Source organism: Cydia fagiglandana, chromosome 13 (genome assembly GCF_963556715.1).
Source record: "Cydia fagiglandana chromosome 13, ilCydFagi1.1, whole genome shotgun sequence".
Classification (NCBI taxonomy): Eukaryota; Metazoa; Arthropoda; class Insecta; order Lepidoptera; family Tortricidae; genus Cydia; species Cydia fagiglandana.
The window spans coordinates 3276139-3290288 of NC_085944.1; the positions used below are offsets into that span (position 1 = coordinate 3276139).

Below are 14150 nucleotides of genomic sequence, written 5' to 3' on the forward strand. Positions count from 1 at the left end.
ACAATTTTAATTTTACTTCAATGGTTTAACTATACCTAAAATGAACAAAAACGCTTTTATTCTTTATTGTGGTTATCAGATCACAATTTTATAGTCACGCCCCAGGAGAGAACGAAGGGAAAGTTCAGATATTTAATTAAAATACATAAATACCTACTAAAATAGGTGGTCCGCAATAATTGATATATTTTATTACATCATAATATATTCATTATCCATTAGCATTTCAATTATGCTTATGTTTAACGAAGATATTGAAGCTTCAATTAATCGCTATTTCGTTCCGCTGTGTAGCGTTTATCGATATATAACATGATTAAAATCGACTTTTTACATCCCTAAAAGAGCAAACATATACGTTTTTACGCACACATGTACAACCTGGGTCGCCTAAAAAGGGGCCACTTGGATTTGAAGTCCATCTTGTCAACAGTATGGTTGTCCTTTTTTGACAAACGGCATTTTTAAAAGAGCAAGGAGAGAGAAATGATACTAGTTGCTGCGCCGTGAAAGAGAACAGACAGAGTAGGGGGCTTGCGGCGTATGTATAGTATAGAGCAGTATAGAGATTAAAATTAAAGGAAATCCAAGATAAAATCTACATGAAATCTACTGTACTTGTTTGTGTTTATTGTAGTTTACCTACGTTTTCCGTCACAAGTTAACTTTTCAACTTAAGCCATGGCTTCAGACGAGTCCGATGATGAGCCACTCGCCAGTATAGCGGCTGCAAAAAAGCTAAATCCGGATAAATATTCCGAAGTTACAATTGAACTTTGCAAAGATGAACCGGCCAAGAAAAAGAAGAAGAAAACTTTTCCTCAAAAGAAAATGAATGCCATGACAATAAAAATCAATCGTGCTTTGAAGGCTGTGATCACCCCACCGGTCGTGGAAAGGCCGATGGATGTCTGGTTATATTTAAAAGACCTCAATCCTACTGGACCATACAGTTGTTTGCTTTGCCCGGATTGGTTTATAAATAGAGGCAAAATGATTTTACACTATGTATTGAATCATAAGAAAGACTATTGTGGCATATGCAGGTAAGTGATATGACAATTGATGTGTCTTGTCTTACCCATATTGGTTAAGATTTTCTCAACAAGCCCTTAATGGGATAACATATTTTAACTTTTACTTCAACAGGATCATTAGATCATTATGGAGTATTATTAAATACTCCAAAAATTTTATAGTTTGTATCTGTGAACAGAAATATACATATAATAAGTTGTTTTTATAATAGCCTTAGTTTTTTTTTTTAATAATTGTTATGTCTGAATTTACAGATATTTGGTACCAGACAGAGAAGCCTGGCACGCCCACCTCAAATTTCATGTACCCTGGCCCTGCTCCCAGTGTGTAAAGAACTTTGATACCGAACCCGAGCTCCGTCAGCACTTCAGTGTGGAACACCACCTCGTCCACTGCCGACTGTGCCATTTCCGAGTACCCGATGATGACCAGTACAATACACACTTGATACAGAAGCACAGTGTCTCAAACTTGTCTTGTAAAGATGAGGACACACTCTGGGAATTTGAGTATGAAGGCAGTAATAAATTCCTTTGCTTACTGTGCTCTAAATCAAATAATCTATGCACAATGTTCTTTAATCATTACATGGGCTATCATCATTACACTCTTAAATGTCTAAGTAGCATACTCTCTGGTAGAGATCTACCGTTTGTTATCAGCGGTGCTGATGTTAGTCCGCAGTTCATTGATGACCAACTTAAAGATCAGAGCAGAGTTGGTTATGTGGATTTACAGAAAAAGAATGATGAAAACATCAATGAAGATGATAGTGACAATGAGTCAGAAGATCTACTTAAAGTGCTCATACCAGAAATAAAACAGGAAGCTATTAGTGAAACTGAGGAAACAGAACTTAGTGAAGAAAAGCCTAAAGAAAAGGTAAAAAAAGTCAGAGATGAGAATGATATTGGAAATGTCTATAAAGGTGATGAAGACTTTGATATTACATTAACAGAGCTAATAATCTTACAAAAATGCTACTTTGAGTATGTAAACCGAACTTTAAATGATATAAACTCCAATTTGGTTCCTGAAGTTTCTGATATAGACTATGCTACGGCCAAACCTGATCTTCCATGTGATCTAAACTGCTCTCTATGCAAGAATAAGTATGATAATATGCAGGCTTTTATGACTCACATGATTAAAAATCATTTTATGAAGGTAGCACCAATATTTTCATGTAGGGTGTGTACAGCTACGTTTGAAAGTCAGAGTGAGTTGGATAGCCATGTGACTGAGGAGCTAGGTGATTTTGAGGATCTGTGGATCTGTCAGTTTTGTGACAAAGAATTTGACAATAGAGAAGATACAAGGAAACATCTAAATGAACACTGGGAGGTTATGGACTTTGACAACTGTTTTAGTCCGCATTTGGGGTTCAAATGCAAGTATTGTTCGACTCTGTTCTGGAATGAGACTGATAGAGAGACGCATGAAGTTCGCACACATTTCAATCAGTATACAGATCAGTTTTACAAATGCGAGGATTGCTCGGAAACATTCAGTGATAAGGTATCAAATATAAATAATTTAATTTTTCAATACTATCATGTACCATAGTACGGTACTAAGGTAGAAGAAGAAGAATGGTACTATTAGTACCATTGTTCTTCTTCTTATCCCTTACTATCAGACAGTTCTGTTCAGAAACATCTCAAAAGTCCACTACATCTACAAAATTCTATCACCTTGCAGGTTTTCTACATTCACCACTACATGGAAAAACACAACACCCCCAACTCCCCGACTTACATGCTAAAGTGCAGCGTGTGCTGCATCGTCCGTCCCAGCATTGAAGAGATGCGAACGCATTTTGAAGAGAAACATCCCGATGCACGGAAAATCTTCTGTTCATTGGATTCTTGTCAGTATCGTCCGCTGAGCCATAGAAAGTCGTTTAAATTTCATTTGAGGGTAAGTTTATTAAATTACAATATATAATTACATGGGGCAATGCGTTTTAATGCTCTATCGCACTTGCAGTCAAAATGTAAAGAATACTATTATTTTATTTAGTATTAGCAGTAAAGGGACCCACTGATTAACAGTCCGCCGGACGGTATCGGCATGTCAGTTGTTCGGAACTGTCAAAATTTTGTTCTAACTAACAGGCCGACTGACTGTTAATCAGTGGGCCCCTTAACAGATAAACAGCGCGCTCAAAGTATCTACAACCCTCCAGTAGTTTTCCAAATGGTCTAATTGTTCTTCGCACATAGAGACATAGGTACATTACATACCTCTTCTGTTAAAGCTATATGCTAAAATAATATAATAAGCGTCTACACCGCGTCCTAAAAGAATGCATCTATCTTTTAATGTGCTGTTTTAGCAACCAGCTACCACCATGATACAACTTACGTCTTACTTTAGTACTGTCTTATTATTGTGAGGATTCTAAACTACTTGCTAAACGAAACTCGCCTTTGTTTCCATCCACAGTCTGTCCACGACCCCACAGCGCGGCCGCAGCGCCCCGCCACCTGCACCATTTGCGAGCGCGACTTCGTTAGCACTCGCGCCCTCGGCGCCCATATGGCGCAGGTCCATGGCCCGGGCAAGTTTAAGTGCAAACTATGTAGGGAGGTCATGCATACGCTGGATGAGAGGTGAGCTAAACTCGACTCATACACACACGACACATTTTTCTGCAAAGATAAATGATAATTTTCTAAAAAGATAAATGATGAACAACAAAAAAAAAATCATCATCATCACTTTTCAACTCGTTTTTGTTCCCATGATTTCTTTGGACACGTTGACGAATTTGATGATGTCTTGGCTAGTAAAGGTGCCTGACTAATATTGACAACCAGTGCAAACCTTGAAAGAATTTGTGTCGGCGTTTTCGACAGAGCATTATTGAGAAAGCAAGTAAAGTTAAAACTGAATAGGGGAAGGTAATAAATACCTGATGTATTCTGATTATCAAATTGTAAAGACACTCAAAAATGTGTCCAGAGACATTAGGCGTTCTAAACGCCCGAGATATTAACAAATAAAATATTTGTCCTCAGAAAACTCCACTACCTGATCCGTCATCCCGGCCGTCATCCATTCGAATGCGCAGAATGTGGCAAATCGTTCCAATACAAGTCATCTCTATACATGCACAAGCAAGAACATTCCCCCATCAAGCAGAGCTTTACTTGCACCTACTGCTCTAAAGTTTTCGCGGTAAATATACAGCTACAATTTCGGACCTTATCTCTTAGCAATAGGGATTACAATTGGACGATGACACGGATAACCATCGTAATGCTAGTACTGCTAGATTTCTCCAAAGCCTTTGATACTGTCAACACAATGATTTTATAGCCAAAGCTAGTATTTTACGACTTTCACGTACTTCATCTGAATACGTTTAGAATTTACTTAACTGGACGCCCTCAATTTGTCGAACTACACAACGGAAATGTTAAGTATCAGTCTTTAGTTCTTTTCCTACTGTGCATGGAGTGCCCCAAGGCTCATTTCTAGGACCACTCCTTTTTACCATTTATATTCTCCAGTCTATTTTTATGCTTCGGTTCCCAAAATGTATCAACCGATCTTAGTTGCAGTTTTCTGTAATGGCTTTTTGCGTCAGCCATAGTTCATGAATTTAACATACCAAGAAATATTTTAACTGGAATATTTATATGCATTTTATTACGGATCCCATTAACAATTAGTTTAATAAACTGATAAAAATTGCAACTTAATATAAAACTGTTTCAGAAACGTGACTCGTTCCGCGAGCACCTGCAAATCCACGAAGGCCCCCGCCACGCCTGCTCCTACTGCCCCATGCGATTCGTGCAACGTTCGAACATGCTCCGACACGAACGGAGACATACAGGGGAGAGACCGTACGCGTGCCAACATTGCCCTAGAACGTTCTCTGATAAGGGGGCTTGCAACTCGCACTCTAGGTAGGACGATACCTTCTACTATAGTTCGTTTTTTTAGCATTAGAAAGAAGGTAATCGATCTCGACATGTATTTTTATTGAATAACGCATTTTAAAAATCAGTAACTATTACTTATGAAAGCAGAAGAATATAAATGATCGTATTAGATTCATCATTGTTACATGTTTGCCGTGACTTATTTTTAAAACGTGTTTTTCTATTAAAAGACACATCACGATTGTTTACCTTTTTTCTAATGCTAAAAAAACGAACTATAAGCCCTGTTGGAATTTATTTATTGCGTTTGAAGCATAAGGAATAAGGACCCTTCTGTGATGGAAAGCCACATATCGTCGGGTGACAAGCAAAAGTCACTAAGTACTATCAAAAAATTTACGTAACAATGCACTTTATTACACTTGTACACGGTTTATTGTCCAATAATTTCAATGGTGTTAGTTAGTGAATTTTGCTTGTCACCCGACGATATGATTTTGTCTATTACAGGACACATTCCAAGGAGACGTCATACGCTTGTATTTACTGTGGACAGACTTTCGTTCAGAAATCTAAGCTCACATATCACATACGAAAACATACTGGAGAAAGTAAGTGCTAATTATAATAAAATAATATAAGAGTGAATATCAAATTTGTTCGATATTATTAATTCCATTGCGTTACCAAAATTATATTGAAATGTAATGGCTCCTCTACACGATGGGCCAACGCCGGCCAGTCCAAGGGACGCATTTATGCGTTAGAGGGAGCAAGTGATATTGCTATCTCATTCTACCGCATGGCTGCGTCCCTTGGAGTGGCGTTGGCCCATCGTGCAGAGGAGCCATAATGTATGACTCATATTGACAACACAATGGTATCAATTAAAATAAAACCTTAAAAACATACATGATTTATTACAGACTTGGAAACGTGTACGATCTGTTCGAAACTATTCACTAGCGCTTGTTCCTTACGCGAGCACATGAAAATACACGAGGCCAAGAAGAAAGGAGCGGTTCAGTGCCCTCTTTGTGGTAAGATTTATTTAAAAATTTGATTTTGCAATGGCAAGTATAAAACCAGAAGCACTACATATTTCAGCATCACTTGCCCTACTGCGACGCTTACCAAGGCCGTTTCCAAAATGGTTTAATAAATTAAAGGCTCAATTCAAAGGGGGTGTGCAGTGTCGAGTCGAGATTCCAACGGATTTGAATAGCGAGTGAGACTGCTCGCATACGTTTACATTTGTTTAACATGGACGCCGCGCCGAATCTCCCTTGTAAGCCCCGCTCGAGCGTCACTGAGATCGTACTTTTTTATTACAGAAAGGAAATACCAAGATGAGCGTTACATGCTACGTCACCTCCGCACTTCACATACTAGTACTTCATTCCCTTGCCCGCTCTGTGACAAGAACTTGACCAGCATGGCGGGTTTGCGGCACCACGTGGTCACACACAGTGGCCTTAACACTTTCCGGGTAAGGATACTCGAATCTGACTCTTATACTCGTTGCCTCTGCATAGAGTTTACACAAAGCGACACGCTTCTCACATACACCGCGTGACTATAGATTCTATGGCCGTTATTTTGTTTTAATGATCAATTTAGGGTTGGTTGCCCCAAACTGTTTGTAGGTATCGTTAAAGAGTCCGCTAATTTTTTATGTATGGAAAGTTTCATAGTGGCGCGCGTTGATCAGTCTGTCAAATGTGGTTGGTGCAACTGGACCGTAAAGTTTAACCTTTTGACAGCCAAAGATATCAACTGACGAGCTCGGCTACAGCCCAAAATTAACCTTCGTGCATTCCTACGAGGTATGTTGACGCGCCGCACACGTTAGGCGTGGCGTTCAAAGATTTAGAAATGCAGACTGATGTTTATATAGATGTTTGGCAAACTTTTGTTCATGGTCTACAATTCTACATCATTTAGACTTACCACTTACTGCATGTAATAAAAAATATTTGTATAAATTTGAACTTTATCAGTTGTCATGTTGTCAATGGAGTTGAATATGATATCCGCCATATATGGCTCTGTATGCGGTAAGGGGTTAAAAATGTATGAAGCCAGGGCGAAGTGTATCACCATTTCGCCATAGTACTTATTTTAAACTTACTTTCTTTTTTAGGGTTCCGTACCCAAAGGGTAAAACGGGACCCTATTACTAAGACTTCGCTGTCCGTCCGTCCGTCCGTCTGTCTGTCTGTCACCAGGCTGTATCTCACGAACCGTGATAGCTACACAGTTGAAATTTTCACAGATGATGTATTTCTGTTGCCGCTATAACAACAAATACTAAAAACAGAATAAAATAAAGATTTAAGTGGGGCTCCTTTTATCTTATATTTTACTTCCAGTGTAAATGCTGCCCAAAATCCTACGCCGTGAAGCGGTCAGTCGTCAAGCACCTCAGAAAACGCCACGGCCTCAAGGGCACAGAAATAAACATCAAAGAATACTTCAAACGAATAGACCCACGCGACTGCAATCTGGGCCTAGACGCCGAAGCTATGACCAAAATATTCGGACCACCTAAGAAAACTATGAATGATATACTATTGGGTGATTTTGTTACACTAACTGATAAATTAACTGGTCAGAACACGAATAATGATGATGATGATAATGATGACACGAATGATGAAGATGATAATGATGGTAAAGATTCTGATGATGATGAAAATGAAAATGTGACGGAAGAAATAAGTACAGTGATTATAAAAACTGAGAAGAAAGATTCAGATGAATTGGAGCCAACGGATTTTGTTAGCGTTAAAATTGAGCCGATGGATGAAGCATCAGAGTAAATAAAATATATCGGTATTATGTATAACCTCCTCCTTTCTCTGAAGTCGGTTAGTACGGTATAAGTTTAAGACTTAAGTATAACTAGCGGTGCCCAGGGTTCGCACGGGTTAACAAATTATACACCTATAGGGGCCCACTGAATAAAAGGGCCCCAAAGTACTAACCCTAAACCTTCCTCAAAAATCACTCTATTGATCAATGAAAACCGCATGAAAATCCGTTCAGTAGTTTTTGAGTAGATACTAGATACAAACAGACGCGGCGGGGGACTTTGTTTTATAAGGTGTAGTGATCAATGTTGTTGATATATTATTGTTGTACTGTATATTTTGGATTACATTTATTTAAAGCATTATATCTCAAATATTACTAGTGTTACTTTATAAAATAAACAGATATATTATCTTTGTTAAACCAACCTAGTTTATAATTTTGATAAGATGCATTTTTTTATTTTACATTTAGAAGTGTAATATGTGGATGAAAATGGATGTGTTCGTAGTTCTAATAGGATTTTGTAGTCTCAATATTTGTCTGAATATTTGATGTGTTGATTTGGTTTAGTGATAGTATTATAGATATAGGAGCAACATTATATCATCCTTTACATTATAATTACTGGTTTTATTAAAACTATACAATTAACCACACCCATCTGTACATCCCTTGTTTGTGTGGTCGACGTGGTCGTTGATACATAAAGGCTGAATACGGAGCTACAATTTCACTGTCGTCAGAAAAGCCAATAAAATCGTATTGAAAATACAACCATTCGTCATGCAGACTATGGACATATATTGAAAAACAACCTGTATGAAAAATTTCGCCTTCCTCCTCCAAATACCTATACCCAAATTGCCAGTAGAAAAAGGAACGAAAAACTATAGATGGTCAAGCAAATCTTCAGTAGAAAAAGGCTCGAAATTCAAATTTTCTATGGGCCGATATCCTTTTGCGCCTACATTTTTCAAAATTGCCGCCTTTTTCTACTGACAAAATCTGCTTGACCAAGTATAATTTTCTATGGAAATTCAAATTACTGCGCTCCCACTTATTAAATTTGCCGCCTTTTCTACTGACAAAGTGGGTGTGCCAACATATAAATATTTTTATAAACTTTCTGGCGTGAAAAACAATGTACGGAACAGTTTTCCAATCAGCTGTGAAATGTCAACAATGTCACTTCGAAGTGACGTGACCTACTTAGAGACTTTGGACTTGCAGATTTTTTATGGCGATTTATATTTAATATTTATATTAAAAAAGTCCATTCTCTGCTGCCATGGCGTAGCGTAATACAAATAAATATCAGTCTATTTGATTGTGTTGGTATCTTTTTAAAATAACCATGTACAATCCTGCAGTAACTGTTAGGCGAATTGATGTTTTGATTCGTATTTTGAGCGGTCGAAATGCGATTTTAAGTGCAAATCCTGTCCGAGCCTATTCTAGTGAAGGAAAAGTTACTATTGGAGATGTTAGTAAGGAGATTAAAACTCCTAAGAAGATCGAATATGTACCCAGGAAATATCGTAAGTTGATAGTTAATTTCCTTGTTGTTATAACCTATAAAAGTTTCGTAAAGTTCATTAAACTTTTTAAATTTCTACCCTTTAAGTGCCAGATATTGTACGTATATGATTTGCCTTATACATATTATACTTAAAATCTTTGATTACGATAAACCTTATGAGTTTCTAGTCAGGGACTGTTACCGATATAACTAAAAATCAAAATATCTCATAGCATTCACAATATTTCTTTGATATTATAGAATAGTATTTAGGTAAGCATCATGATTTATTAGATTAAAACAACCGTGATACCGAAATTGAACACCGGTTGTATGAAAAATATACCGGCATTCGGTCATTGCTTCTAGTATGATGCAAGATTCATAAACGCGCTATAAACCTCAATTAGCTAATAATTGTTTGACCTTATCTGTAATTTTGACTTATGTATTTGTAAGAAAGGGATAAAACATAATTTAACTAAATCAGGCTAATAAAGTTTTATGAATAACCCCCTTATTCTGTAGTCTGTATTTATTATTATATTTCAGTGGCGGTGGAGAACTCTGAATTGAAGTATTTGTCTCAGAGCAGCTTGAGAAACCTAAGATGGATGATGCAGAAAGATTCCCTGGGACAGGACATGTTCCTGTTGGGAAGACCAGGACCTGGTCGGTGAGTATTGAGTACTTTGCTGGAACTGCAGTGTTTTTTTTTATTATTATGAATGGGCTTACTCATGGCCAGACTAGCCGAGGCGTAGACGTGGCCTACGATGAAGCGAGCTCGCCCAGAAGGTGCCTGTTCACTCTTGATTTGAAGGGTGCCGGGAACGTTAATGCAATTGACCATTTTCGACCATTAACCAGTACCCATCCACTGTAACCATCAACTGTAACCGTCCATTACTGTTTACGGTTCAATTTGTAATGGTTAATAGTCAATTGCAATTAATGTCCGGCCAACTTTTAACTTTAAGATACGACAGATACGTCAATTAATAGATCTAGAAACGATATGGATTAGATGTGTCAGTGTCAAAAGTGACGTTTTTGTTTGAAGAAACGTCACTTATCTAACCCATATCGTTTTTAGATCTATTATGACGTATCTTAAAAATCGATTCTGGCCGTGTAACTTGACTATTGAAGTTAGCTGCAGATCCTTTAGTGGCAATAGTTTATTACAACAGTTTTTTTATATTTAAACAAATAAAAAAAATAAACACATGTAATTTATTTGCTTTAATCACTTATTTGTGAATATATCTGTAAAAAGGCAGAAACTCAAAAAGGCAGGTTTGTTTTACAATATTTGTCAATATAATTATATGTTTACAAGTAATCTAAGTATTTACTTACAGAGGTAAATGGTAGAAAATATACTTATCTCTTGTGTAGCAACAGTAAAAGAATTTAGATATGGACAGAGGTAATACAATGCTTGTGGTAGTAAATATTATCTTTATAACTTTGTTTTATTAGCATTTATCAATACTATGAGAGATAATAGTTATTTGTTTTACAAGGGGGCAAAGTTGTTGTTTAACCGCTCGTGCTAATATTGATACACGATAATATTGAGACACGAAATTATGTAACAAACTCACTACCTACTTATGTTTATGCTTATATCATTAGCAGAGGTCGGCGGGGGTGAGCTATTTGCTTTATAATATGACGTAATACATGTCAAATTATAAGGTAAATAGCTCACCCTGTCCGACCTTTGATCATTAGACAAAAAATCTACATTGTAGCTTGACAAATTCTTTCTTGCCTGACTCCTGACTGCCGGCCCCGCCGCCCGCACACTACAATATCGCCCCCGCTGTCGCCCGTCCCCCGTCGCCCGCGGGTCATGGGAGTGTCACGTTCAAATTTGTCAAGCTATATGGCGGATTTGCAGTCTTTGCCGCCCTAGGCCCCAGGCCCTTTAGCCGCCTCTTTCTCAGCACCCATCATATTCTACATTTTAAGCCTATTGCTTGTTATTATATGCGAATTTTTTGTCGCAATTTGCCGCCCCTAATTTTTTTCCGCGCTTAATTTTTTGCCGCCCTAGGCCCGGGCCTACTGGGTCTTAGGACAAATCCGCCACTGAAGCTATAACTTACTAGCATTTATGTTTGCAGGAGAAAAGTAGCCCTCCAATATTTGGAGCTCACTCAAAGAGAGCTTGAATATGTGGCACTTTCTCGAGACACCACGGAGGCGGACTTGAAGCAGAGAAGAGAAATTCAACAGTCAACCGCTAAGTACTTTGATCAGGTACTATTCCTACACACTCGTATAGACTTGGAATTTATTTGTACAAATATGAATCCATGACAAAACTAAAATAAATAAATATTTCTCTTCATAGCTATTCTTATAGATTCTATTTCTGGGCAGTTTGCCCTTCGGGCATCTGAAGCAACCTACGAACCTATCCTACCTATTTATTGGTATAATGTAACTACGGTCAATACATTACACAGGAATATTACGATCTGCCTGATCTTACGATCGGCCGCCGACATATACACGATCAGTCTAATTTGGGCCAGATATCAATATTTTTCTACTACTGATCACCGATTAAAAATCATACGCGGGGCTCCGTCGGCTCAGGGAACGAATCAAAGATTTTCACGTTTCACGATATGCCTAGGAATTTCACGATATGCCTGATCTTACGATCGGCCGCCGACATATATAAGAGAACGGGAAGACACTACAGTGCTGCCACTTTTTAATTTCTACTCTTTTTTGCCAGGCTGTAACTGTTATAGTTTCTGTAATTTTTTGTTCGTATCTGATTACCCATTAAATAACCATTATATTTACAAATCTCCTAGTCGGTAGTGACCCTGCCTATGAAGTAAAAGAGTGTTTTTTTTGTTCCTTAATTATGAATATTTTCTATGTATTTAAGTATTTATCTATCGCCGTCGTCTAGTACCTACAACATAAGCCTTATTTAACCTTACTGTGAAGGTAATTCGATTTGTGTATCAGTGTCCCATAATCGATCTATCTATCTAGCCCCTTTGTTCTGAGTTAGAGTAAGTATACCTCTAATCTCAAGGTGCCGCTTGGTCAAGGCCTCCTCTAGCTCTTTCCATTGAGGTCTGTCGTGGGCCACTCTTCTCCAGTTCGGGCCCGCTGCGAGTGTCCCATAATAAATTTATTTAATTCACAGAGCGCCGTCCGCGCAGCAATCGAAGGTCGCGTGCTAGTACTCGAAGGCATAGAGAAGGCAGAGCGCAATGTGTTGCCAGTGCTGAACAACTTGTTGGAGAACAGGGAGATGCACCTCGAGGATGGCAGGTTTTTGGTGCCCGCCGCCAGATATGACAAGTTATTAAAAGTAAGTTATAAAGAGATATATTCATTTGTGTATAATTATATTAGTCAGTATACTGTCAGGCCTTAGATTATTGTAATTTAGTTTAAGGGACTGGGCGTAGTCTTAAGATTGAAAGTCCCTAAACAAATAAATGATTAAAAAAAAAGGCCCTTCAGATCTGTCGAAAATAAAGAAATAGTGGCTTTACTTCAGTAGGTATCCCACAATGTATTTATTCTATAAAGTATCTTAACTATCTAAGGATTGTACATATGTACTTTGTTCGTATACCAATGTAAGAAAGTCTACTTGAATTTTTTGGTCATTTGACAATTAGTCGATTTGACTTTTTTTATACCACTATTTGTATTGCCCGAGTTGCCTGACATACAACCATACGGCCCGCGGGGCCCACCTGATGGTAAGCGGTCACCGTGGCTTACACAGCCTTGCCTACGGTGACTACGGTACTATGGAAGCTTGCAACTCCAGGTTGCGATTAGTGTTGTGACAATGTGCCTAGCAAGTGCCTAGTCAGACACACTTTGTACCAAATTACCCATAATAATCTTTTCTTCTTCTAGGAACATGGGGAAGAAGAATTATCAAAATGGCGCCTAGTCCGAGTCGATGAGAACTTCCGCGTGATCGCACTAGGCCTGCCAGTGCCGCGGTACAGCGGGCAGCCTTTGGACCCTCCGCTACGCTCGCGGTTCCAAGCGAGGGACGTCGTCACCATCGGTTTTGGGGTGAGTTTCTTGGACTCTTGTAGAATTAGAATATCTTACTACGCTTCTAATTCTATTACAGATATCTTGTTTGCTCTGTTAAAATCAGTATTACTCGCAAAGTATTCATATATTTATTGCGACCATGTTCATTACAGAGGATGGTATAAAACATTGTGAAAAGTAGGTACATGATACCCCGTTAGGGCATTGCAATTATCTTAATACTACTTAATAGTAACTATTTACAAATGATACATTATATTATTATAATGATACATTACATTAGTATTAGTAAAGACTATATGTGACGTTCCACTGCAAAAGATACCTTATGGCGGCCGGCGCTTACATCGCATAGCGCTGCAATAATATTGGAGCGGCGTTAATAATAGCGTAAGCGCCAACCGCCATAAGGTACCTTTAACTGTGGGACGTCACATATACGGACTTAATGCCAATGGCACTCTCCTGCAGCTGTTTTTGTCATAGATGCCTTCTGCCATCCGCCATTCCGAAATTCAGCCATGTTGGAGCCCCCATCAGTCGGACCACAGACAATATTTGTTTGTGTGCGTATGCGTAGGCATACTGTTTAATATAGTAGTGTGCGAAACCGCTAATGACGGCGCCCGGACGCGCCCTCACGGCCTGGGCTATAACCGCGAAAATCGAAGTTCGCAAATTGCGGGGATTTTTCTCTGTCACTCTAATTACGCCTTCATTGGAGTAAAAGAGAAAACTCCCCGCAAATTGCGAATTTCGGTTTTCGCGGTAGCCGCTCTGACTACGGGGATGTAGGATCCTACATACGATATCGG

General features: G+C 38.5%; 2 protein-coding genes across 2 annotated transcripts in view; both read left to right on the top strand.

Annotated features, from left to right (window-relative positions):
• The first annotated feature begins 559 nt into the window (after positions 1-559).
• LOC134669998 (zinc finger protein 569-like) lies at positions 560-8372 on the top strand. Its single transcript, XM_063527645.1, has 10 exons — positions 560-1046; positions 1293-2556; positions 2740-2958; positions 3487-3653; positions 4062-4221; positions 4765-4958; positions 5445-5545; positions 5861-5974; positions 6269-6423; positions 7307-8372. The coding sequence occupies exons 1-10, from the start codon at positions 682-684 to the stop codon at positions 7754-7756; spliced, it is 3189 nt and encodes a 1062-aa protein (XP_063383715.1). The 5' UTR covers positions 560-681; the 3' UTR covers positions 7757-8372.
• A 568-nt stretch (positions 8373-8940) lies between these two features.
• LOC134670023 (von Willebrand factor A domain-containing protein 8) overlaps positions 8941-14150 on the top strand; it is an 87083-nt gene continuing 81873 nt past the window's right edge. Inside the window, exons 1-5 of the mRNA XM_063527691.1 lie at positions 8941-9289; positions 9823-9946; positions 11406-11541; positions 12455-12622; positions 13186-13350. Of these exons, the coding sequence (XP_063383761.1) occupies positions 9106-9289; positions 9823-9946; positions 11406-11541; positions 12455-12622; positions 13186-13350 (777 nt within the window). The 5' untranslated portion in view covers positions 8941-9105. The remainder of the gene's footprint in view (positions 9290-9822; positions 9947-11405; positions 11542-12454; positions 12623-13185; positions 13351-14150) is intronic.